This window comes from Macrobrachium rosenbergii, chromosome 29, assembly GCF_040412425.1.
Source record: "Macrobrachium rosenbergii isolate ZJJX-2024 chromosome 29, ASM4041242v1, whole genome shotgun sequence".
In the NCBI taxonomy this organism is placed as follows: domain Eukaryota; kingdom Metazoa; phylum Arthropoda; class Malacostraca; order Decapoda; family Palaemonidae; genus Macrobrachium; species Macrobrachium rosenbergii.
In genome coordinates this window covers 18,945,570-18,972,083 of record NC_089769.1, presented here as the reverse complement: position 1 = coordinate 18,972,083, position 26,514 = coordinate 18,945,570, and the positions used below count along the sequence as shown (strand labels likewise).

The following is a 26,514-nucleotide window of genomic DNA, read 5'->3' as shown; positions in this document are numbered from 1 at the left end:
TGTCTATATATGATTCTTCTTCCACTGGTGGCAGATAATGCATCCAGACGGCCAAGTCCCCCCATGTTCTGAGCTCAAAACATCAACAGGCATAAGGTAAGTCAGAAGCAATTAGTCTCCAAGCCAGTTCGGTTTCTCTCTGTGAATTTCTTATATTTTCCGAATTTTCATTTTTCACTCTCCTAAACAAAGACCCTTTGTTAAGCCAAACTCTACCAACAAAAGCAGCACATAACTCGCCCCATGACTTGTCCTAACCTCAATTTAATTCAATTCAGTGATCAGCATTAGATTATTCCCACCATATAGTGTTAATAAAGGACAAACAACTTAAAAACAAGTATAAGATTTCCATTACCCCCATAGTGCATAATCATGATTTTTTTCATGAGAGAAATTCTTTGGGTATTATTTTACAATAGTTCCAACTCACTCTATAACAATTATAGTATTATAGTTGCATTTTGCATAAAAAATAATTAAACTTTGTCTCTGAACACTTTTTGGGGAAATTCACCATATTCAAGATATGAATGTTTCTATAATCCCCATCCTCGCAAAAATTTCCCCCCACCTCCCCAATGTGATTTTGTTTACTTTAACAGGGACAAAAACAGTTTGTGCTCTGATGAGACCTATTTTCCAATTTGTTTTGTTTAGAACTGCATTGTGGTTCTGATACCGAATTTTTCCCACTTAAAAGTGCATTGAGGGTAGTTACGTGTTGTCTAGGAGTCACATCTTCTTCTTCTTCTTCTTTTAACGTGCTTTTATTCCCATTGTTGTACCAACAATGCAGCCCATAAACGCCCCATGATGCCTAACTGCAATTTAATTTTGAAGGACTTTTGATTTGGCTTTGGGGTAGACCTGTGGTCTCGAACTGATCCATTACCCCCTGCCTGACATCTTTGGGTATTATTTTACTTAGTTCCAACTCACTCTATAACATTTATGTTTCATTTTGTATCATTAAACTTTGACCACAACGAAATTCCCATATTCTTCCCAGCAGCGAAAAAGAAGTTACGGACACAGTTTGCTGGGTATGGCTGATTGTGGTTCTGAGTTCGAGACGTGTGAGATGATGACATGACCTGGTGAAAATCTTACAGGCGTCAGACAGTTTCGCTTGTCATTTGGTTGAAGTCTGGCATAGAGTGAGGTTATGTCCAGTCTGTGTTCGTCTTGTAACTTTGATTATTTTCGCTTAATGCACGATTTCTTTGAAAATGAAACATGATGCATTGATTTTTAAAGACAACATGAAGTGTTACCTGCAGCAGTACAGTTCAGTTTTACACCAATTTTTACTTGAAACTGCTAAATTATGTCCACCTTTAAGTGACACTCAGCCACCATCACCACCTAGGGAATAATTTTCTGATGATGACGACGATGACACTGTAGATGAGCCACAACCATCTTCATCAAAACGTTTGTCCATCCAAATAAGGTAAATTTATAATTGTTTTTAAAATAATATTGTAACATGATTTACCTTCTGTAACCCCTGTGGCTGGCGCGCGCAGCGCAACATTACCTCTTGCCAGTAAATACGTGCCTGCCAAGAATCCTTATAAATGCGGATAAGGCGCGAAGCGCCGTTCCGCCATCCCCTTGCGGTTAAGAGATGTTAGGCTACATTACACTAGCCTACGTTGCCTGACTATGGCTTGCTAGGTATGCTATGATTTACCTCATTTTACTCATTAATTCAAATGCTGTTTTGTGTCCATGGTGATTTACCCCACCCAAAACCCCCCATTCCCAAAGGGTCCCTAACCTTGTTGGATGTAGTAGGGGTGTATAGGCTAGTAACTCAAAAACCACTCATTCCCCAATGTATTACTATCATAACCATTCGGAACACATTAAAACGCACATGAAAATACATAATTACTTTAGAAAAATGGAGTTGGAACTGTTGTAAAAATTTACCATTCTTTGTACTAGAACGCTAATCTTGGATTAATTTTCCAGGAGTCCTGCTACCCTTCCGCTCAGTCGACCCCGCCTTGTGAATCAAATCATCTTACGAGTACTGCCATTTTGATAACCAAGAAAGTCTGGATAGCAGTCCCCCCATTGTGCACAAGAGCCAGTCACCTGAGATTAATTCAAGCCTTATTACGCTTTCTAATTAGAGACGTGCTGTTCACGTCCTTCGTAATTTACATTTTTTTAAAATTTTTGATTGCCTGCTGGATCCTCAGTTCCAGATTCATTTTTTGATTGTCTCATGTGTAAATAAATTCATTGTAATGTAACCAGTGACTCATTCCCCATGTTGACCTTCCAATCTCTAATCAATTGTTGAAAATACGGTAAAATAAGGTAGGTCAACACCCATCCCTTCATTTTTTGTTACATTTTAGTGTCCTCGGTTGGCCCCTTTGGCAGTGCGTAAATTAAAAAACCCCTTGCATTCCTCCCGAGACCCAATCTGTAAGAATATATATATATATATATATATATATATATATATATATATATATATATATATATATATATATATATATATATATATATATATATACATATATATACATACATACATATACATACATATATATATATATATATATATATATATATATATATATATATATATATATATATATATATATATATATATTAGCTTCTTGGACAATTAAGAGCAGTGATGCCCACAATTCAGCTAAGAATGTTTGGCATGTTAATCAGCAAGGGAAGGAAGGACTTCTAGAACTGACCTTTGTAACATTGGGGCATCCTGAGAATTTTGAGGTATTTGCATAAAACCACATAACGTAATTAAATGAAATGGAACAAATGTGAAGATTTCACAATTACCGACAATACAATGATAATGCTGAAATGATGTACTGTAATAATGGGCAGCTGTACAATAATACCTCAACTTACCAAATTACCTAAAATTTGCATATTTATATTCAAGTAAAATCAACCACTAATGCAACCTAACCATACATTGTCTAAATGGTAAAATTACAGTTTCGGTCAAATTCGGATATATTTTTTTTTACTTATCATTCATTTTTGAGATGATTCATACGAAAAACTTACTCGAATCTTGTGCAAATTAATGGTTACGGAGATATTTGCTGATGAATATTGTCCCTTATTATTGTTATCCCATCAAAGTACGAGTTACAAGGTAAGACAATACCCCTTCCCCCTCCATAGCTAACATGGCAAAATTGTAACCAGTCAATGCTAAAACTGTAATTTTACCATAAAAATAACACCACGTAACCTAGAGGTGTTGACTGGTTGCAATTTTGCCGTGTTAACTATGGAGAGGGTGAGGGGTTATTGCCTTACCTTGTAACTCGTACTTTGATGGGATAACAATATTCATCGGCAAATATCTCCGTAACCATTAATTTGCGCAAGATTCGAGTAAGTTTTTCGTATGAATCATCTCAAAAATGAATGATAAGTAAAAAAAAATAATATATATCCGAATTTGACCGAAACTGTAATAATACCATCTAAATTACGTTTTACCAAATAAGCTAACCCTGCGAGAAGGGTTGGCAGGGCTGACAGTCCTTCCATTTGGGCTAATATATTTCCAATGGACGTAGGCTACAAGGCAACCTTTTAAGATTTGGTTGGATAAGGTAATTTGGGTAAGTTAAAGCCTTAACAAGACCTAAGGTTGTCTGCCAACTGATTCTTGGGGAAAGCTAATTGATACCGTACGCCCAACAAAATGCCATCACCTCCATTCTGGGAATGTTTTCTCTAAGGTCTTGGTTTTCTCACAACCCGCAAAAGCACCTGGTGTAGAGCATCACAGAGGGGTAGACAATCATAACAGTTAAAACTCATAACTAACCTTAATGAAGCAAATCTGTTACTGCTCTGAAAGGCTATGACAGCTAGCAATTCCAGCAACATTGGTTCAGCTGGTCACTCACGTAGGTTATCACCAGAGGCACTCCTTTTCTCCATATTGTCATCGTTACACTTGAAATTATATATCAGCAAGTATATGAATGAATGATAATGAATCTGTGACGATTTGCATTAAAAGTACAACAACCTTGATTATAAACTGAAGGGGTGCACACCCATTCATGTGAAACAAGTCAAAAAACAAATAAAAAATAAACATGAACACGCCAACGAATAACGCAAAGTTCGCCATCAGGTAAAATAACTAAAGCGGAGTTTACACTTGAATGTCATTAACAATGCACACAGTATTTGAAAACTGTCAGTCCTAAGGACACCGTACACACGTTCATCGTGGAACGTCGCTCCTGTCACTAGTCAAATGATCAAATCTGATTGTCTTACTTGAACTCAGGGAGTCGGGATGTGGAACTGAGAAAGCGAGTGTTGCCATAATGGCGTCATTCCTTTTTAAAAATTACGTTATTTGCACATTTTTTCTATAGACAACGGAAACGTATACTACTCCTAACATATATGGGCACAGAATAATGTGAAAAGTGGTGAAATCGGAAGTGTTGACGTTGCCCACGCAGACCATCTGTTGCAGTTGCAACCATCTGCTCATAAGAGATCCTAAAGCTGAGAGTAATAAAATTTGATTTCATTAAGAAAGTTTATTTACCAAATGATAATAATGATCATGATTTCATTCACTCACAAAAAAGGAAATGTTCCTTGTAACACAGTAGACTAATCTTAGAACTAATTTTGCAGAGGTTTCTTGCTACAACATTTACTGTACTTTGGTAAAATAGCCAAAGGTATTTCCTTAGTGTGGGTACCTATTTTGCCATGCAATTTGGCCTTCATTACCAAAAAACAGTATTTATCGCTGACGACCAAATTGCATGGCAAAACAAGTGTCCATGCTAAGGAAATACCTTTGGCATATTTTACGCAAGTAAATGTTGTATCAAAAAAACACTGCAAAATTAGTTCTAAGATTAGTCTGCTGTATGTTACAAGGAACATTTTTTTGTGAGTGAATTCAATCATGATCATTATTATTTGGTAAATAAACTTTCTCAGTGGAATCAAATTTTATTATTCTTACGTCACTGTTATTCCTATTACATGGTCTTCACATGTATCTTTACCAGCATTTTTGAGAATTGGCCTATAATTATTTTTCGTGACTCAAATTCTGATGAAAGCTGTAAATTCCATAATTATGATAGTTAGGACTTAGGGCCAAGCGCTGAAACCTATCTAATTTATTTAACATTCTGAAATAAGTGACCAGGAGGGCTTGGTCATTAAGAAAAAAGATAAGGAAAATGTGGTAGATTTTAGAATAATTGGCAGCTATTTCGTTCTGGGAACCCTAGATGGCGAGGTTAACGGGTGAGTGCAACTGTCGGAATTCTCGATACGTGTTGTTTGGTAGGCTGTGTCGCCATCTCTAATTAGGCTAGTTGTGACGTTAGTGTGGCTATTCTTGCATCGTAATAAGGTAAGAGATTACAAGCAATCTAGGCATTGTTATGGCGTCCAAGGTAAAAAGTGAAACGTTGAAAACTTTACCGGTGAGGGAGATGTATCATGGCTGAATAAAGTTAGATTGGTAGCCAAGCTGCAGAAAATTTTGGATGTAGCCTAGCAAGGATTTTGCCTTTACACTGAAGGGCGACGCCTTTTCATTATATTGAAGAGTTAACTGATGCTGTTGAGCGAAAGCTATTAGCGGCGTTTACTGATAGTGCATTCATAGCTTTTGCCAAATTATCACAAAAGAGGTGGACTGGCGAAATAGGGGTATATGCTAATGAGCTGAGAGGGTTGGGTTTATTAGCTGGTTTCTCAGGTACTAGTCTGGATAAGTTGGTTGTTTTATCTTGTTAATGGTTTTCCTGACAGCATATCATGTGAATTACAATAGATTTATGGTGTTCTTGATATGAATTTCAGTGGTATCTTTTCAAGGGCAAAAGTGCTAACAACAAGTAGCCTAAGGGTGAAGCTGTAGCTGCAGCAGGAAGACCTTTTGGCCAGGCCACTCAAACATGAGAATAGTGAACGGAACAGTAGTTGTTCATTTAAAGGATTTTGCTTCAGTTGTGTAAGGCCACATATGGCGAAATATTGTAACAAAAGCCATAAAAAAATATGTTATAGGCTACATGTGGTAAGCCCGGACATTCAGCATCACTGTGCAATCAGTGAAATGAGCGTCGGGATGCATTTTCCCGAGATGTAACCGAGTACTAGAACCTTTCCCTGAAAAAGGCTGGATGCCATATCTTAAAAGCTAACCACAGAGTTTTCTTGAAAATAATCTCATAATGTTTTCCAAACCCTAGCCTAACCTAACCCAACCCAGGGGTATGGCCAAAAAACCTGGGCTGATGCAATACTAGTGTACATCTCAGGAATTAGCCATCGAGGTCAGGTGACTGGTGAACCAGCAGTCACCCAACTAGAGGACTAGGGCACATTCACTACCAATTATTGATGTTGAGGTGAACAATAGTATTGGTAAGGCATTGGTTGATACTGGGTGTTCAGTGACTGTTGTAAGTTCAAATATTGTAGGACACTGTGCAGGGATAACTTACATGATAGCTCAAAAGTGAAATGGCAAGGGAAATGTCAGGTGCAAATTGGAATAGGAGTTAACATTGATGTTGAAGCTGTAGCGACTAAAATCTTACCCAGTATTGAGGTGATATTGGGTATGGATGCTATTGATCACATGGGTGGTGTTTGTTCTGGCACGATATACAAACTGTTGGTCCTTTACATTAGGAATTACCATACTTTCAGCGTAGGCTGGAAACGGCCGTTAAATTCTTGAGCAAGGTGGTTAGGCAGTAACTACGGCCAGGTAGGCGGGAATACCTGCCTGCCCGGATGTAAACATTCCAGTTTGCTTTGGGTCATCATGCACTGCAGACATGGTCTTGGATCTCTTTGCCTGACTGTCGTTAAGCTCTTATTATCCCGGTTGGATCTTAATGTATTTTTATGTATATATTACGTGTTTGATATTTATGAATGCAAACCCACGATTGTGATAACCTTGCATAAGCCATCGTTCCCCTGCGCTGTGTCTTGGGTTTGACGGCCAAGGGCGTATTTAGGGAGCGTAACCAAGTGGTAATGCTTCTCTTCCAGTAGCCCTTTATTTAGATACTGAAGGCGCCCCTGTACAATCAGAGATATTAAATTGGGACGTATTATCTTCACTCCCCAACATTGATTGGGACATAAGAGTTCGCTTCCCTTCTTGGGCTCCCACCCTCTGTGTACAAGGGCATGACTACTTCCTTCCTACTTGCGCTGAGTGTTGTTTTTGCTGCCTGTGCTTAGATAATTGTGGGGTGGGTGGGAGGTTGCAGGCGTCGTCTGTAAGTTCCGCTTCCACAGCGCCTTGGTGGCCTCCCCTCCTTCCTTCTCTCTCCCCGTAGGTTCTTCCTTATCTCCCCTTTGGTAGAGATTTCTCTCTCCTTTGCTCGCTCGTCGGGCGAAGACCTTGAGTTGGGGGGTGGTGTTGTTGGGTGACCTCTTCTTGCGTACCTCCTCTCGCTGCGTAGGGCAGTTCCCCTCGTAGCGAGAGGATTCTCCCTCTCTAATCATCTTTGCTTTTTCTTTCAGGTTGACAGTGAGCGTCGCAGACACAGCAGTAGTTGGCTGGATATCTCAGGGGATATCTTGCATGAAGGAGTCCCGACATTCATTCAGTGTTGCTTCAGGATCGACCACAGTACCTGGTTGGATGACGTAGTTCCACGTCGGGATTGTTCCGACTCTGTTCCTGCCGATGTGGATTGATCGCTGTCATTGCTGGCCTTCATGCATGCTGTGGCACTGCCTCTGGCATATCTGTGGTCCATCTGCTCCTGCTGTTTCCTGTGTAATGCTCCTGTTAACTCGACTACAGTCTCTGGGCACTGTTCCTGGTCTCTTGCTGCAGCTGCCCTGATTGTTCCTGTTGCTGCTGGTGACTTTCATGTGACGTTCCTGGCCGTTCCAGTAGCTCCTGCCTTCCGAACCGCTTCCGTAGCTCCTGAATCGGCTGTCCTGATTGTGCCTGCTACTTCTGGTGGTCATGCCCGGGGCTGCTTCCGTTGTGTTCCTGCCTAGCTGCCCTGGAGGTTACCATGTCTGCCATCCTGTAGAAGATGCCGGTGCGAAGGTGAATGAAGTCGCCCTGTGGAAGTGATGTTCCTGGCTGTTGCGGTAGCTCCTGCCTTCCGAACCGCTGCTGTAGCTCCTACATCGGCTGTCCTGATCATGCCTGCTGCTTCTCCTGGTGGTCGTGTCCTGGGCCGCTTCCGTTGTGTTCCTTCCTAGCTGCCCTGGAGGTTACAATGTTTCGTGTCCACCATCGTGTAGATGTTGGAGTGAAGTAGCCGCTGTCTTCTTCATCTTATCTTCGATTTTGTCTTCTGCTTCCTCTTCCCTTTCTCTCCCGAGGTCCAAGGGGTCCCGGGAATCGGACAGACCTCCGTCGTCCAAAGGAGAGGAAGGCTGCCTCTTCCCCGTGATGCCCTTGGACGGCTAGGGACTGCCTCCTTCCGAGGAGGCAGTGGGTCTCTCGTTCGCTCTTCCTGACCTTTGGGTTAGGAAACCGATTCACATACCCTTGGGTTTTGTGTTTCTGGAGCTGCAGGCGTGCAAACCTCGATTTGCGACCCCTTTCCCAGTCCTAGAGGTTCTGCCTCTAAGACGGGGGCTGCTTCGGGCGCTCATTCGTGAGCTGCTCCGAGTGCTCGAGATTCTGTGGAATATCAAGTACTCCGATCTGGTCTGGAGAGTGTTTTCCTTGGCCAGTTACGGGAGCAGTGCGAGAGAAAGGGCCGAGGCACCCAGGTGTCTCAGCTCTTCCTCCCAGCACCACAAGTGCTCCCCTAGTGTTTGTCAGTGCTCGGTCGGGTTCCCAGCCTGGTGTCTCGATCCTGTCGGTTCGAATACCAAAAGAAGCAGGGAAGAGATTCCTTTCGGGAGTCTTGCGGGACTTGTAAGGGACTGCTCTCTTCTGGGAGACAAGTTTCTCTCATTGGCTCTTCCCGCCCTCGGGTGGGAGCCGATTCACATTCTCCTGTGGGGTCTTGCGTTTCGGGGGCTGCAAGAGCATGGCCTCAAGAGGCCGCGCCCTCGTTGCCAGTCTTGGAAGTCTGCGCCTAAGACTGGTTCTGTGCCTGGCTCTTTTCGATCTCACAGGAAACCGAAAGCAACCATTCCCGATTTTGGGAGTCTCTTGGGTCGCTCGAATTCCTTGAATCATGAGCGCCCTCCTGATGAGAGGCACAGGACGAGAGAAAGTGCCGAGACACCCAGGTGTCTGGGTGCCAAGACACCAGGTGTCTTGATACTACCCTACCAGCTGCTTTGGTTGCTTGGCTGGGTTTCATCTTTGTGTCTTGAACCTTAGGGTTCGAGCATGCATGATAGCAGACAGAATTCCCCATTGAACCTTCTTCTTGAGGGTCCTCGGCCTCGAAGGAGTTTAGAGTTCGGGAAACTAGCAATACAGTAGTTCACGGCAGAAGAATTCCGCCCTGTCCAGTTTCGATTGTGTTCGCGCGATCAGCTCGGCTCGGCTCAGCCCCTGGTTGCGCTTGCGAGACTGGCTCAGCTCGGCTCTGCTCACTCAGCTTGCTCGCCCCGCCCAGCCCCTGGTCACGCTTGCAAGACTGGCTCAGCTCGTCCCACCTACCTCCCAGTCCACCGCATACTTCCCAGTCTGGATTGCGTTTGTGTGATCGGCTCAGTTCGGTGCAGCTCGGCTCGACCCCACTCTGTTTTTTCCAAATCGGGTTCTCGGCTCTGTTCGAGTGAACTTTCTGCTCTTCCTAGGAAAGCGCTTTGCCACGGCACAAGCGCTCTTCTTCCCCCGTGTAGCGGTAATCTCCTTCGGTTGATTATCGCTCACGGGCCGCCTCTCCTGCTGGTCTTACTGGCAGGACAGATAGGGGTACTCTTTCTCCTCACCTGTTCTTTGTTCCTCTCAGTTGTTCCGAAAGGCACGAGACGGACAGCGAGAGCTCCTCAGAGTTCGGCTTCCTGGCGTGCTTTGGGTGTCAGTCCCCCAGTTGTCTCGTAGTACAACCAGGTAGCCGAGGAGGGTTTCATGGGATCTGTCCCCTCACATCATGTGTCTACTTACGGATTCACCGATCGATGGATAGCTGCACACCTGTAAGACTTTGGAAGTTGTGTGACCGAGACGATTAGTACCTTCTCATCACCATCCTGGGCTCAAGGCAGCCTTTTGGCCTTCCGAGAATTCAGGGCGAGTTTTTTGACACTCAGTGGTTTGTTGAACAACAAAACCACAGTAGTGGCATTTGTCGACAAACAAGAGGGAATCGTTTTTTCCTCCTGTTTCATCTGTCGACATTTGCAGGTACTTGAGTGTTCTATAGCACACTCGACATCTCAGTTAGCCAGATGCATTCCCGGTGGAGATGTATTGGTAGGCGAACTCAGCCTCTTGTTTGAGTGATCGGGATGGAACGAGCTGCTCACTCTAAGATTCATGAAGAGACTGCTCGACTGAGAAATCCCTACCGTCTTTCTGTTGCCTCCCTGCACAACAAGTTGGTAGTTTTTCTCGCTCCTTCATACCAGACCCAGGGGCCGCTACGGTGAGGCATGCTGTCTTTCTGGGAACTTGATATCTACGTTTTTCCCTCTGTATTTGTCTGTTTTGCCAGGGGTTCTCAAGCATTGCTCACCTCAAGTTACAGACGAATGCCGGAAGACTTCGCCTCTCGCCCGACCTGATAGCCGAGGCATTGAGAAGAGTTCTGCTTGACCCAACCTCCTGTAGCAGCTACACAAGAAGCTGTTCTTCAGGCAGTACATCCCTGTGTATTCAGGACTGGGAGACCTTCCAGCTTCCCTTGCAAGCATAGGCTTTCTCGCCGAGCGGCAGCGGATATAGCTGGATATCTCTTGAAGTCCTCTGCAACACTCCCAGGGAGTGGAGCCGTCTTCACTTGTGGGTGTCGTTGACGAAACTTCTTCTCTGGTCAGAATTGCTCTTCAAGTCTGGACTTCCTCATCTTCTCCGCCGAGGGCTGCTTCTCTCCCTTTCATTTGTGAAGAATGTAGGCCCTTGCAACCTAGTCTTCTATCTGAAGTAGCCTTCTACTCCTCAGTCGAGATTTAGCTATGGATGAGAAGCTTCTTTGAATTTGCTGTCCCAGGGAACTGTTCCCTATGTGGCGTGTGACTCTTGCGCCGTTATGAGAGTTGTCGGATAGAGATGTGCCCTCTTAGGACCATCTCTCATCTTGCTCTGGCCATGGCATAGAAGATGGAAGAACAGGTGAAGTGGATCAATACCTCGACTCTACCTTGGATGTCGTAAGTGGACTCCGAATCCTTCGGCATCTGTTGTCGGGTTCGAGTCCTTCTTGTTCCCCTCCTCCTTGGACTTTGTGTCGATGATCCAGATCATTCATTACTTTGTCCTTTAGGGAGCTGTGGTACTTTCCGAAAAGGCTCAACACTCCTAATCTGGATGTCGTCAACATTTTCGCTAGTATTCTCTCTCCCAAGGAAGAAGTGTCTAAGGACACATCTTCCTCCTGGCTTCATGAAGTGATCGAAGGAGGTACTCGGCAGCTGACAACGACGATACCGGTACCTTCCACCCAAGAGCTCACGAAGTCAATGGCTTGGTCCATCCCTCGCATTCCAGAAGTTTCTGTTGGTCTGGAAGCAAGACGTGGTCTCATAGACCACACTCTTGTCTTCCTATGGTCTTGCCCACAGGCCCTTGGAACCTTTTTTCCTTGGCCCTGTGGTGGCTGCTCAACAAAGAGGACTAGTAGCATCTCGCCTAAGGTGTTGGTTCTGGAAGCGAGAAGGATACTGAGAGTGATTGGCCTCGCTTCCTCCTCCTCCCCCGTCCTCCTACTTCTCGTCCTTCGGGATGAGAATAGGACTGGAACCAATACTTGCTGGATCTGGCGTCTGATGCGGTAAGACTACACATCGAGCACCCATTCTATTTTTCTTCTAGAATCATGGAAGCAATTCCACTCCTTCCTCTAGCAAGGGGAGGAAGGAGAGACTGGCAATAAGGGAAATCCTATCTCAGGTTTTCCTTACTGCCCCCGACTCTAAGATTCTTCCAGCCTATTTCGTATGAGTTACGTTTCCTCGCTCATGCGAAAAGGTTCAGTACCTGACATTTGATCTTGCAGTTCCTACACTCCAATCAATATGTCAGAGGCACTTTACTCCTCCTCGCTCTTTCGACCAGGAGGAGTAGCCCAGGTGTGCAGAACTCCAGACAGTTCAAGAGGCTTGCCCAGATTCCTCCCTCCAACCATTGAGTCTTCCTAATGTAAAGGGCTGATGGTTTGTATATCATGTCAGAACAAATCACAATTTTTGAAAGTAAATTGTATTTTTCCTAACTACGTATACAAACCTGAGGTCCTTTGCATTACATTTTATACCTGCCTCATGCCACCCCTCAATCTGAACCTGGCCTGAAAGGCAAACTGGAATGTTTACAGCTGGGCAGGTGGGTATTCCCACCTACCTGACAGTAGTTATTGCCTAACCACCTTGTTCAAGAGTTTAACGGCCGTGACCAGCTTCGCTGTAAGTAATTCCTAATGTAAAGGACCTCTGGTTTGTATAGTTGGGAAAAATACAATTTACTTTCAAAAATTGTGATGTTAGGTGAGGAGGTATAGGTAAAACCTCCAGATGCAAAATGCACATCCAAGTGGAAGAAAGGAAAGGTAACGGGCATAAATTCAAAAAATAATATACTGTAGTGTTAATGGTACCCCTCATGTACTGGATATTCGCCCTGTAGTTGAGCTTAAAGAGGGGACTCAGGATTGTGAGGATGGAGAAGAGGTGGAGGATGCCTAATGTCCAACTGAAGATAAGGAACCTCTTGTGCCAGAAGAACACAGGTCAGCAGAAGAGCGGAGGTACTCTCGGAAGGTTAGGTGTCCTCCTAAATGGATGGATGATTATGAGACTGATTAAATTGTTTGATGAAATTTGTCGGTTTTTTTGTTTTGTAGTTATTTGTTCGTTTTTTCAATTTCTTTTATGGTTTCCTTGATCTGTTTTTGTTCGTTTTGATCTTAAGATCATGGGGGCGTGTGGTCGTTTTTAGAATTATTGGCAGCTATTTCTTTCTGGCAACCCTGCCAAGTATGTGGAGTGGCAACCCTAGATGGGGAGGTTAGCGCGTGAGCGGGTCTTTTGGAATTTTGGATTCATGGGTTTAGGTAGGTTATGAGCGCACTTTCAAGGTATTGTGTCAGCATCTCTAATTAGGCTAGTTGTGAAGTTAGTTGTGTGGCCGTTCTTCCATCGTAATAAGGCACGAGATCACATCCACCATTGGGCAAAGCAACTAAAACGGAGTAACATGATCATCTATTAATGTCATTAACAGGACTGATCTACTGGTGACAGAGCACAGTTGTCTTGCATTAACTCGGGATGAGCAACAGAGAAAGCGAGTGTTGCTATACTGTAATGGTGTCATTTTCTTTAAAAATGTGTCATTTTTTGCACACCTTTTTAGATGGACAATGGAAGCATATATACTACTAAAACATGGGCACAGAATAATGTAGAAAGTTGTGAAATTGGAAGTTGTTCCAACACGATATACAAACCGTTGGTCCTTTACATTAATAATTACTTTCAGCGAAGCTGGAAATTGCCATTGAACTTTCAAACAAGGTGGTTAGCCCTTCCCAGTTGTAAACATTCCAATTTGCTTTCGGCCGTCGTGTGTTGTAAACGTGTTTCTCGCTCTCTGCCCTGACTTCTGTTGAGATGTTTCCCTGGTGGGATCTTTTCTTGTTTTTTGCATAATGAATGTGGATAAACCTCGTAAGCCCTCCTTCCCCCAGTGTGTGTGTTCCCTGGGATAGGGGGTAAGAAGTGCAATAGCTTCCATCCTTTGCTCCTCTTGCAGGGGACGTGTGTGTTCTTGTAATTCACCATGTTCCGAGTGTTGTTCCTGGTCTGCCGAGCAATGGGTGAAGTTTGAGGGGAGGAGACAGTACCGAAGGAAGCCCGCCAAGGCATCATCTGAGGGTTATACGCCCCCGATGACTCCCTTGGTGGCTGACCCTTTGGGATTGTTTCTCCCTCCCAGCAAGCTTCCCCTTCTTGCTGCCTCCCCTTCAGGTGAGGGCTCCTCCTTGTCTTCTTCACTTGCTTCATTGGGTATGGAAGGCGGCTGGGGAGCAGACGATCAGGACATCCTCTCTGGGGTCTCTCCTCACTCCATGGGGGGAATTTTTTTCCCCCGGAGCAAGCAGAGTCTCCCTCCTTTGATCCGACTTTGCCTTCAGGTTTGGTGCTGGAGACTTCTCTCAGTTGGCAGGTTGCAGACCTCACCTCTACCTGGCTTCACCTGGGTCTACCTGGCGTTCCGTCGTTGGAGGACCTGATCTCTCATCTGTCTGGCACAATACCACAGCAGTGGCATATGTCAACAGGCAGGCTTTCTTACCTATGTCCATGTATCCCACATTGACTATGTAATTACTTGGTAAGTGATTTGTATAAAAATGACATTTTTATAATAAAATAAAGTTTTATATATACTTACCAAGTAATTACAGAATCAGAGCCCACCCTCCTCCCCTCTGATGGACATAAGGCATAAAACAAATGAGAATTGTGTGCTAGGTCATTCCAATATTCCGTTAGTGGGACGGACTCATCACCTACACAAACTAGATTGAAGCGCTACCCACGAAATTTTGAGTCTAAGCTGCCGTTAAAGTGGAAACTATAGCTATGTAATTACTTGGTATATATAAAACTTTATTTTATTAAAAAAAATGTCATTTTCATAATAAAATTGTTTCATTTATGTATACTTGGCAAATAATTACAGAATCGGAGCCCGCCTGCCCTCCCCTCTCATGGACAAAAGGGCACAAACAGAATGAGGTTTTCTGCTAAGTAGTTTCCAGCTCCTGTTAGTGAACGGGGCCTTGTCACCTACACTAAACAATCAAAGTGTTACCGCAATTTTTTAAATAAAGGGTGCCGCGCAAGTTAGAAACTATAGCTATGTAATTACTTGGGAAGTATATATGAAACTTAATTTTATTATGAAAATATAATTTTTCCTAACCTACAAACCCTCGGTCTTTACTGTGGGATGCTTTTTATGTTTCACTAATGATATACAGTATTCACTTATTCTTGCTACGTAGCAATGACTCGTATCCTGTATAAGTTTTGGAACCTTTCTCCTTATATATTATTTCACTTACTTTTTTGTTGCCTTTTCATATTTATGCAAACCCAACACCTATGTCCTGGGTGTTTGTTTTGTGTATTCTGTTTTCTTTACTATCACATAACTATGAGAGTTGGAGACATATCCAGCTCTGGACTGGCAACTGTTCTATTTTTAGGCATCTTGTCAACCTCGTTTTTAAGAACTTCCCTCATCAACGTTCCTTTCCTCCTTGTTCTGAAATGCTTTTTCTTGAACAAACAATGTTTTTTATTTTTGACTACACAATTTCTTGGAATAGTGTAATGAATTAGTCTTTCAGATGTTGCATAGATTGAGAGGCTTGAGACAGGGTGGGTTTTCGTATTTCCAGGTCAGGGTTTCCTATTCAGTCAAATGCGAGGATACTTCTTGCCTAAACCTAGCAAGTTTTCCCCCCCCCTCAACATGGAGCTCGATGTAAGATCTTTGACAGTGCGTTTGGTCCCAACTTGCTCTCCAGAACCAGTGGGAGTTTTTGTCTTGGTTTCTTGCCCTGTCTTTGTGGGGGAGGGTGCGAGTTGAAGGCTCGCTCCCTTCTCTCTTCATTCCTGTGATGATGAGGAAACCCCCGAACAGTCTTCGCCATTGATGCTGTTCCAGCTGTTAGATCCTTTTGAGTTTATAACAGATTTGCCTTTTCTTGGAATAGACAAGATTTCATCCCTTCGTGTTCCTTATGTCTGGGAAGTTCCTTCCATGGTCGGATGTATCCTACTGTGGGCAGCGTATTGCATGATTGTACACCCATAAACAGTGGGCTTAGCTCTTCAGGCTCATCCTCTTTTGTGTAAGTGTTTGGTAGCATTGGCATCCACTCTCCCAGGCCTTCTCCTTATTTGGCTTCGACTGTTCTTAGAGAAGTACTTAGGTATAGGGGCAACAGCTCGGATCATTTGCTTTCAGGTTCCACCATCTTCTTTTTGTGTCTCTACACTTGACACCAATATGTCTTGAGTGTTCTCAGTTACAATTCCTGGAACTATCACGTGGGCAGAATGGTGTGTCAGCTTCCTCTCTTCCAGAGGAGGATCCTTCTTGGTCTACTAGGGATCTGTTAGGATCTAAGAGTTCTTCTCCCTTGAAGCCTTGGAGGCCTGAGTTAGAATGGAATGGAGTATAGAATTTAGGCCAAAGGCCAAGCGCTGGGACCTATGAGGTCATTCAGTGCTGAAATGGAAATTGGGAGTAGAAAGGTTTGAAAGATGTAACAGGACGAAAACCTGGCAGTTGCACTATGAAACAAGTGTTCTGAGAGTTAGTTATAAATGATTTGTTTAACCAGACCTCAGTGTTCTGAGAGGTTGGTTAGCAAGATGGAAGAAAGAGAATATGAATGGAGGTATGGTAAAAGGAATGAAAGGGGTTGCAGCTAGGGACCGAAGGAACTCTGCAATGAACCTTAAGTAATGTGGTGCACCCTCTCACGGGGCCTGAGTTGGAGGGGCTTGGAATCGTTTGTGAGCACAGTGATCTCAACAAAGTAGCCATGGCTCCATTGTACACAGTCTCAGCTATCAAACAAACCCACTGGTTTGCACTAGAGACAGGACTGCTATTTCAACTGCAATGGTCTATGCTTGCTGAGGATGTTTTGAAGCAGGTGGAGAGAGTGAACTGATGATCAGAAGTTCCCTGTCCTAGTACCAAAATAGCAGGCTACTTCCTCTTCCTCTTGATATGATAGCAAAGGTTTTACATTCTTGAGAATAATAAGGCTTCTCCCCATCAGGTTGACTCATCTGCCTGCAACCTGGTGAATTCCCTCTCCCTAGAGAGGCTTAAGATGGAAGGTCCTTCCAGGCAACAGCCAGGCTTGACTTTTGGTTTGAATGTATTTGCTGACTTTGTCAGAACTAGTGAGTGTCTTCTTTAGAAGACTGAGTGAACTTTCTGTGGTTGCTGGTGCTGGAAGCAAAGGCGTTGACCTTTCCCTCTTACTAGGCAGTGAACCTGAGGGCAATCTTTGTCTTAAAACAGTGTTGTGTAACCTCTTGAAAAGTTTGGCTGAGACTAGCCTCACCATGCCTCACCTTGGTCCATCATGCAGTTAATTTTAAACCCTCTGGGCCTTCTGAGGGAACTGCAGTGGGATGCTGTAGCTCTATGGTAGTGGAATTCATAAAGGAATGACAGATACCAACAATGATGGTAAATGAAACTGTAAAGGAAGGTTTTGTTAAAGTATAACCTAGATGAGAGCACTAGGATCACTAGTGGAAGCAAGTCTACAGAAAAAAAGTAAAATGTCAATTTAAATGGATGCATCATCAGCTCATCTTAATCTAGGAGGCAGTGTTCTACCTTTTATTCTTTTACCCATCTTCCCCAGTGACCCCCCTCCACCCACTTTACCTTGCCTGCATACTGGGGAATAAGCTTCTTAAATTTCTATTGGATGCTATGTTCTTCTGTGGTTTTCAGAGGTGACCCCTGGATGTTAGACTTTAAAATGGTTGTCATACTCTTTACCATAATATTGGGATAGGAAGTTAAGGACTCTCCTTGTTCAGTTGTTCTTTTACTGATGGTAAGAAATGCTTCAGAAGAAGCAAGGACAGCAAGTTGATGACGACTCTAGAAAGCCTTGGTTGTTACTAGGAAGTGCCACAGTTTGTGCTCACTGTGGTGGTCGGCTATCCGTTGAACACATGCTGGTGCACTGTCCTAGATTTAACAGCCTTAGGGCAAAGTACCTAATTAGCAGGGAAGACTGTTTTAGAAATTTTAAATGATGTTGAGGTAGATAATCTTATGGGTTATCAGAGAGAATCTGATCTTTTTAATGGGATATAATTTAGTGTATTTATTAAAGATTTGTCATATTTATTTTATGTATTAAGTACACATTTTAAATATAAAAGTTTTATATTTATTTTTTATGGGTTTTATCTAATCTTTATTTTTTATGTTCATATTTTAAAACTGAATTTTACTAGTAGAGTATGTTATCATTCACCTTTTCATTATCAATCACATCATTAATATATACATTTCATCTTCATAGCTGCGCTGAATAATCGATGGGTTCTGGCGCTTGGTCTTTTAAGACCTAAATTTCATAATCAATCAAACCATCAGTTTTCACCATTCCTCACTTTCATTATCATGTCATCAACCATCTTGACTGTTAGTAGGGGAAAGCTAGCCTGCAAGCAAGCATATTTCATAATTTAAGCTAATTATTACTTACTAGAAATACTAGAAATTAGGATTATTTTTTCACAATATATCTACTTTCACATATGTAGTGGTTAAGTTTGCTTCTGTATTTTGCAAGCAGCCTCTGTACTAATTTTAGCCATAGTGGTTAAGTTTGCTTCTAGATTTTGCAAGCAGCCTCTGTACTAATTTTAGCCATAGTGGTTAAGTTTGCTTCTGGATTTTGCAAGCAGCCTCTGTACTAATTTTAGCCATAGTGGTTAAGTTTGCTTCTGGATTTTGCAAGCAGCCTCTGTACTAATTTAAGCCTGAGTGATTCTATTGTAACAAGATTTTTTCTTTTTGAGTATAAGTGGATATTGTCATTCTTTTACGTATCTGTGGTAGTTATGCTAAACTCCAGTTATTTTTATACCATTAATTTGTTTTAAAAATTAAGCGATAGATGTTTTATGGTTGCATCATTCAGCAGCAATTTACCTTTGTCTAAAGTATACATCTCAAGTGCTGGGCATCGACTCAGCAATATATTTTCTAAAAGTGAAGGTGGTCATGTGTATTTTGGCCAAGTTTTTTTTTTTGTTTTGTTTTGTTTTCCCCTGTCATCAGTCTTTCTAGGTTGCTTCAGCCAATTCCATTTTTAAAAGTGTCAAATTGAAATTACTTCAGCTCCAATGTCTGTCTGTTGAGGTTGGTTTAGATTTAAATTTTTTGTTCTGGCATTATTAATTCATCATAAAGTATGTTAGTAGCATCATAAAACTATCTCTTTCCTTTTGTTTATAAAGGGTAATCCAATGCCACTGCCTATCAGCCCTCTTTAATTACAGAGGTTACTACCCTTTTGTAAACTACCAGGGAGTCAAGAAATTTTCATGCAGGTTGGACTCCCACCCTTTGGAAGAATCCTACCAGGGAAGGAAAAGTAGCACTATTTTCAAATTAAATACCACATATTGCTTGAGACATTTCTCTCATTTGCTCTTAATGGCTACTTGAATCTGCAGATAAGGGCACAATCTAATCTCAAGCTGCTTCATGTTCATATAGCTGAGGAAAAATTGCAGAGCACAGGAAAAATATTTTGCTCATGGGTTGAAATGTTCTTTGAGGCTGTTTTCATATTAATAAAAGCACTGTTCAGAGGATCATTAGAAGAAATACAGCAAAATAAGGTATACTGAAGGATTATTACAATATGATATTTTATTTAGTTATTGATACAAAGTTACAGTGATTTTATAATCATTCACACGTGTCTCAATTTATATACTGTATTTTCAAAGTCAGCTGAGTCACAAATAACTAATATTAAGAGGCATTTTGATTATCAATAGCCAATAGATAAAGTAACTAATCTGTCATTTTGGCACACACAACATTAAAATACCAAGAATGTATATACAATTAAATGTAATCTTTATATTGACTGAATTACAATATATTACAATATTATGCACAGAACTAAATGAGGACATATGTCACTTCTAAAAACTACAAGGCAAGTTTGTCATTCATGACACAGTCATTTTGTAGCAAAAATATTTGTTGAAAAATAGAGCTTCAGTAGCTGTTCAACACACTGATATTCATTCAGATGTGAAGTGGATTAGTTACCCATAATATATTCCCAGACCCTACATTATTATACTTCTTTGGTTTACAGTTAGCTAGTTGGGTTACATATAAGAAACCTATTGCTCTTTTTATGGACTGTCAGTCAGTACACAAAAACAAGAGGACTCTTGCTAGACAAGGAACACGAGGGGATACTTAAGAGCAAGTGTTGCACTATAAACAATGATATATATTCATATAGATATATATATATCATTAAGTAATGGTCAACCTATGTTAAACATTAATAAAAGTTCATATTGCTCTTTCATTTGAGTGCAATCCAGCATGAAATCTTTACATACAAGTTTTTTTCCCACACTGCTGCCATAATGCACCTTGGAGACCAAAACCTATTGTAACATACTGTTTATGCCAACTTGTCAGTATTCAAAATCCTTCAGTATAATAATGAAAAAAATATGCAACTGACACACCTCTCAATTTCAAGAACACTGCTTTTTCACGTTACACTTTTGTTGTTTGATAACTTTGGGAAAGGATCACATACCCTGTAAGCCGCTGAGAAAGAGAAGTGTGAGGAAAGGGAGAAAAGTGGGTTACATTTTGAATTTAACCCTTCAGCTTCTCCCATGGGAAAAGAACTTTCAAGCTAATGAAGTACAACTATGTATGCTTTCTTAGGGTTGCTATATATATATGTATATTTACAAAAAGAAAAAATTGAAATAATGGGGTGTTTTGCAAGGAATGTGGCAAGTTTAAAGCTATCTGCATTGGTAATGTTTTTTACAAGAGCTATTACAAAACTAGATAAGAGCTCTAAATTAACACCTGAAAGCATCAATATACCTATAAGCAGTAGTTCTGAAAAGTTTCCTCAAACCCAATCACCTCTTAGTAAAGAATTACTCATTATCCTTTGCCAACAAACTATTGACCATACGAAATGATAAAAGTTATTAAAAATAAAATTTTGTATATTGTACACATTTATAAGGGGTATTAAGATAATTTGGAGCACATTGATATGCACACTTCTATACTGAAAAACATAACATTTGAAAATTGGATTTACCATAACCTCCCTAATTTGAATTCATCAGTGTATGGTTGAATCTGCAATAAAACTCCAAAGAAAACCTGAAGAGTTCAAGTAATATCTAAGTATTTGAGCCTGAGTCAAAGCCGGGTTTGTACTGATACAGAAGAAGAAACCCTGAAAAGTATTAGACTCTTTCCAGTGATCATTAAAGAACTGTAACTTCAGTGTCTTAAGTTTCTTATTATCAATACCTTTAAAATTTCAAAAATTCATTATAGGGTATTGTATATATATATATCTATACTAAGGTATCACATTTTTTAACCAAACTTTAACCGACTCACAAATATAAAAAGTATGTGGAAAACTTTTCACTCAGTCTTTAACTGATTTGACAATTTTCATTGTATTTCATATCCCAATATGTACATTATTAAATCTATGTGGTTAAACTGCATTTTAGATCTCTGAGCATATAAAAGGTAGGTAATGCTTGGGCCTATGTGAGAACATACAAATTGTGCGTACATCATAAAAAGCCTGTGAACACATACATATATGTGGGTCCTTTCTCACTCTTTGGCCAAACTCTAAAAGACATGTTTGTGTTGCAGTTTGCGAACCATTTCAGGCACAAACAACAGGAGGGCATAAGAATTTAAGGCTAAAGGGAAAGACCTGGAGGTTCAAACTCTTAACTTTCCCATTTTTAAACACCAATGTAAGATGAATACTTTGACAAAACAAATGTTAACAAATACTCTCCTTGTACTGGATATTTCAAAAATTCTTTCATGGTTATCATAATGACGTACTGTTCATCTTCAATTTTACCTTAAGCCATGACTAACAAAATACCACTTCTTTAATGGACAATCATTTTGCATGACTGCATTTTGTGAATCTGTGATGTGATAGTTTAATTAATAAATAATTTGAGGAGGAAATACCTAAAGAAAATGACTTACTGCCCTGGGGAAGTATGAAGAGGGAGCCAAAGAGTTTACCACATGTCCCAACCAAAATTTACATTTAAGATTCTGTGATGAATAGTTACCTTCTTGTGGATAACATTTACAGTGAAACTACTTACACTGAAAAGGAATATGAGTTGAAAGAATGGATACTTTTAAAATATGGAAGTATGAACAAAAATAGTCACCCAATAGCTTATTTTTTGTCATCTAAAAAATGCACTAAGAAAATATGTTAAATTTGCAAATGGTACAGAGTACAGTAGCATTATTGTAATATAATGGCTCAAAGAAAATTAAAATAGCAATTACATTCCTGAATACTTAAGTTCATCCATAGAATTAAAACAAATAGCAAGAAACTTTAGTTTTACACAGACACTTTAGATGTACATGTATATTATTTGTGGTTGAGAAAAATCTATTGAAATTTATCAGCTACATACAGACTATCTCAGTTTCTTGGATTTACCTTGATGCAACCTTAGTGACAGTTTGATCGCTGTGGATAGGCGGTTTATAACATTAGCTCTAAATTAACTCCAAGGGAAGACAATGAATGGTTAATTCCTTTTACCCCAAGTACTACTGCATACAACTGAATGAAAACAAAATTAAATACCCATAAGGCTCAATTGCCCACATTCACAAAATATGTCAAATGAACTAACAGCATGGCAAGACTAAAAGTTGGTGTAGACTAAATTAAGTACACTGAAATTTATAAAGCATATCTCAAGTTTTAACTAAAATAGTGGTGTCATTCATGTTTAACTGTTGAAAACAAGCTATTCATAACAAAGACTACATACCTTAGGGTGAAAGGAAAACTGCATTCTTCTACCATTATTATTAAGACAGCAAGTGAAAGTTTCTTTATAATCCAAGCATGGCTATTTTGAATTTTGGAATTGTAAAGTTGTACATACAACTTTTATTATTATTTTTTTAAATCTAAGGATGTAAAATCAAACTTTCCCAAGTAATATTTATGTATGGCTTATTCTCTTCATTTTAAAATTTGCAATTCAAATTTATCATTGCTAGGATGGGGGCAAGTAAGGAATTCCTGTGGTGTTAAGTGTCTCATTGTTATGATTAAAAATTTTGCCTTGTTACAGCCTGCTCAAATGAATTAAAAATTTTTTTATTTGTTTATAGGTACCAGTGAAAACATAATTGACTTCACATATTTTCCAAACAAACCTCATTTATTTTCATAAAAACAGATATGGCATAATTTTTGGCCGCTGCTGCCAATCCTCAATTTCGCCGATATGTTAGCTCAACCAAAGACACCGGTGGTCACCCGCGGGATAGCCACAGTGGAACAAATCTCTCCAAGATGGGGGCTGTGTAATTAACGATAAATTATTTTTCTCTCCTAAATAATGAATAGCTTATTAAACCTGTGGAGGCACTGAAAAAATCCAATCACATAACCAATAAATAACTGCTGAAATAGAATATGGACAATAATCAAATGGCTTGAAAAGTTATTCCTGCCGAACCATCCTCATAAATTTTAAGTGTAATGCATTAAGCACATTATGATATTTATAAGAACTATGATTATCATTTCATAAAGCACACAAAGAAAGAAAAATCAATAAGAACACCCAAAATTTACTCAAAGCTGATTCTTTAGAAAACGAAGTACAATATATGACTGGTCTCGGGTAAAGCCATAGACAAAGGATTAACCTCCAGGGCGAGATTAAAAGGGATAAATAGATATGGCAGCAATGTATTCTTTTCCTGTCCCCACCCTAGCAATCTTAGAATGTTGGAAAGACTTAAAAGATACCAAATTTTCTCAAGATGCAAAAATATGACAGATGACATCCCAAAAAAATAATTGAGAATCTTATATGGTGAAATCTCAGGGAACTGAGACATTTCTATATTAGCATTTGTGCGCATTTTTATGTGCATAATTCATGGTCTATTCAGGCACAAAACAGTTTTGACAGTATAACACTGGCTATTGATTGTAATAAACATAATACAGGTACAGTCTCTCACACAGATTCTTTGGGACCTAGATTACCATTTAAAAGATAATATATGAAGGTAAAAATAGTGTACCATGTATTAGGTACTGAAACTTAGCTAAGGTTTCCAAAGAGCTGTAAAGTGATCACTAATACCAGGAATCATACACAATACAATCTATAAGTTATAAATCAAAAGATCAGAAATGAAGGAAGTGTTAAAACTCGCATAAAATACAAGATTGTAAAGGCCTAAATAGATGTTCTACTATTACAGGGTGTTAATAATGACATGGAAACAATGAATGACAGCACTAAAATATGAAACACCATTGTACTTAAATTCTGAATGTTATTACAACTATACATGTACCAAATAACAAAGTAATATGAGTAAGTAACAGACTTGAAAAGAGAACATAACGTTCAAATATTTTTCACAATTATCATCTGCAACTCTTTGTGCCATACCTATTGCAAAAGCAGCAAATGACCTATTATGAAACATAATACTTTATCATACTGCAAGACTAAATAACACACCAATAACATACACCATAAATGAGTTAGCTCAAATGCTATGATAAAAGTGGGAGAATTTTATATTATTCATGGCATATACTGACTAACACCTGGATACTGTAAGTGATAAGCCCTGCCTGGCAACTGGCTCAAATTACCTTACATTATATGAATTACAACGTGTACTTAAAAAAAAAAAAAAGTATAGCCCTTTCCAACTGAATTACAAAAACCAAATGACTGAATTGCCCGTTTTTCTTTTGAGCTGTTAAACCTATTATAGGCTCCCAACACTACCATGATTCAAATAAATGAAAATGAGCAAAATTACAGTAAATGCAACCTATATAACTGAAAACACTCCTGACTTTGCAAAACCTTTATTATAAAAAGTAAAAAACAGTAAAAGTAATTAGTCATGGGAAAATGAATTTGGCATGAAATTAACTTTGTCATTGCATTTGACTGAGTATTCAAATACAAACCAATTTTCTTCCTCAGAGCTGAGCTGTAAAACTCGAACTTCTACAAAAGCTGGTTTTTATATCATGGCAATGAGAGAATGTACCTGTATGCTGCAGTTCTATATTATAACTTAAGAAGTACTTCAATATATATTTCAAGATTCTTTTATACAGTAATTACATCCTTGAATAATTTAATAAAAGCACTGATAGGTAAATATTCTACTATTCTAATCAAATTTCAAGGAAAACAATAACCAGAATATAGTTTTACTGATAAAAAACTAGAATTTCTTAGTGCATAAGAAAGAAAGTAAAAAAAATGGTTTCTTTATATTAATTTCAAGTATCGTAAACATAATTTACAAAATATATAATGTACTGTATTTACAACTTAGGAGATAATTGGAAAATCAAACCCTAAATAAGATTATAATAGTTACGACATATTCTGGACTTCAACCAGCATTACACATTAACAACTGTAAGTTTGCCAAACTTTTTCTTCGACTTCAAATGGTACAATACTTAAGGCTATAGCCAAAAATTGCCAGAAACCTCTAAACCTTTCATGACATTGAGATGAACTGATAAAACTGGTATAAGTTAAACCTAAAAGATATCCCTTGGAATAGAGCAACATGACCCTATTATTTTATCACATTATATTTATATGAAGAAAAAATACACTACTTTACATAACCCTGTAATACCAAGTGTTCCCCAAGCTTACATGACCACATGAGAATTTAAATTTTGTATTCCTGTGCTTCTAATTTATGAGTGCACAATTTCTTTCCAGAATTACTATAATGAAATCACTAATCACTATTTTGTCCTTAAGTTTTGTAGCTTAGATTACCAGAAGCAAAAATATTTTCATAAAAAAATAAAAGTAAGTTACAGAGTAGTATAATCCTAATTGTGATATAATTCAGACTATAAAATAGCCATTTTACCAACAACACCTTATGACTGTCTAAAAAACTTTGTATCAGCCATGAATTGATTATAATGAATATTTGTGCAAATGATCAATGAGGTTTACCACCATATTTAAACTACAAACCCATAGTACCATTAACGCATTCTCCGTAAAACAGGATTCCGTAGGACAAGGGCTGATTCTGCTGACACAATTGGCAATTCATTATCACGATGATAGTTTATTAAGTGACTCACACTGTCAAAAGTACGAGATTTTGTCCGAACCTGTAAAACAAAATTTAGTCAATAAAGCACTTATTAAAAGTTAAAAAATGCTATAATCTCTCAATAGCTATTAAGGGTGGCTAATTATGATTAAAAGTTAAACATAACACTAATAAACTGAATAAATAATCTATAAAATGTTCATTGATGTATCATATATTACTGCAATATCATTTGATAATCTGTACTTTACAACTTGGAAGCTACAGGCAGTCCCTGGGTTATGACTGTCTCGGTTTACGGCGTTCCAACTTCATGGCGCTTGGCTCACAGTGCCAGTAACCCAATTTTTTGGCGCCATAAACCGGGGACTGCCTGTATTAGTTAAACAGTCCTTGAAAAATTTTAACACTAATAA

At 39.7% G+C, this 26,514-nt stretch overlaps 2 protein-coding genes across 2 annotated transcripts in view; both read right to left on the bottom strand.

The window, feature by feature from the left end:
• Nucleotides 1-4,282, bottom strand: part of LOC136854648 (DE-cadherin-like) — a 434,643-nt gene extending 430,361 nt beyond the window's left edge. Inside the window, exon 1 of the mRNA XM_067131212.1 lies at nucleotides 3,848-4,282. Within this exon, the coding sequence (XP_066987313.1) occupies nucleotides 3,848-3,909 (62 nt within the window). The 5' untranslated portion in view covers nucleotides 3,910-4,282. The remainder of the gene's footprint in view (nucleotides 1-3,847) is intronic.
• Nucleotides 4,283-19,555: 15,273 nt separating this feature from the next.
• The window catches only part of Shc (SHC-adaptor protein), a 104,776-nt gene continuing 97,817 nt past the window's right edge, over nucleotides 19,556-26,514 (bottom strand). Inside the window, exon 10 of the mRNA XM_067131210.1 lies at nucleotides 19,556-26,156. Coding sequence (XP_066987311.1) covers nucleotides 26,025-26,156 — 132 coding nt within the window. The 3' untranslated portion in view covers nucleotides 19,556-26,024. The remainder of the gene's footprint in view (nucleotides 26,157-26,514) is intronic.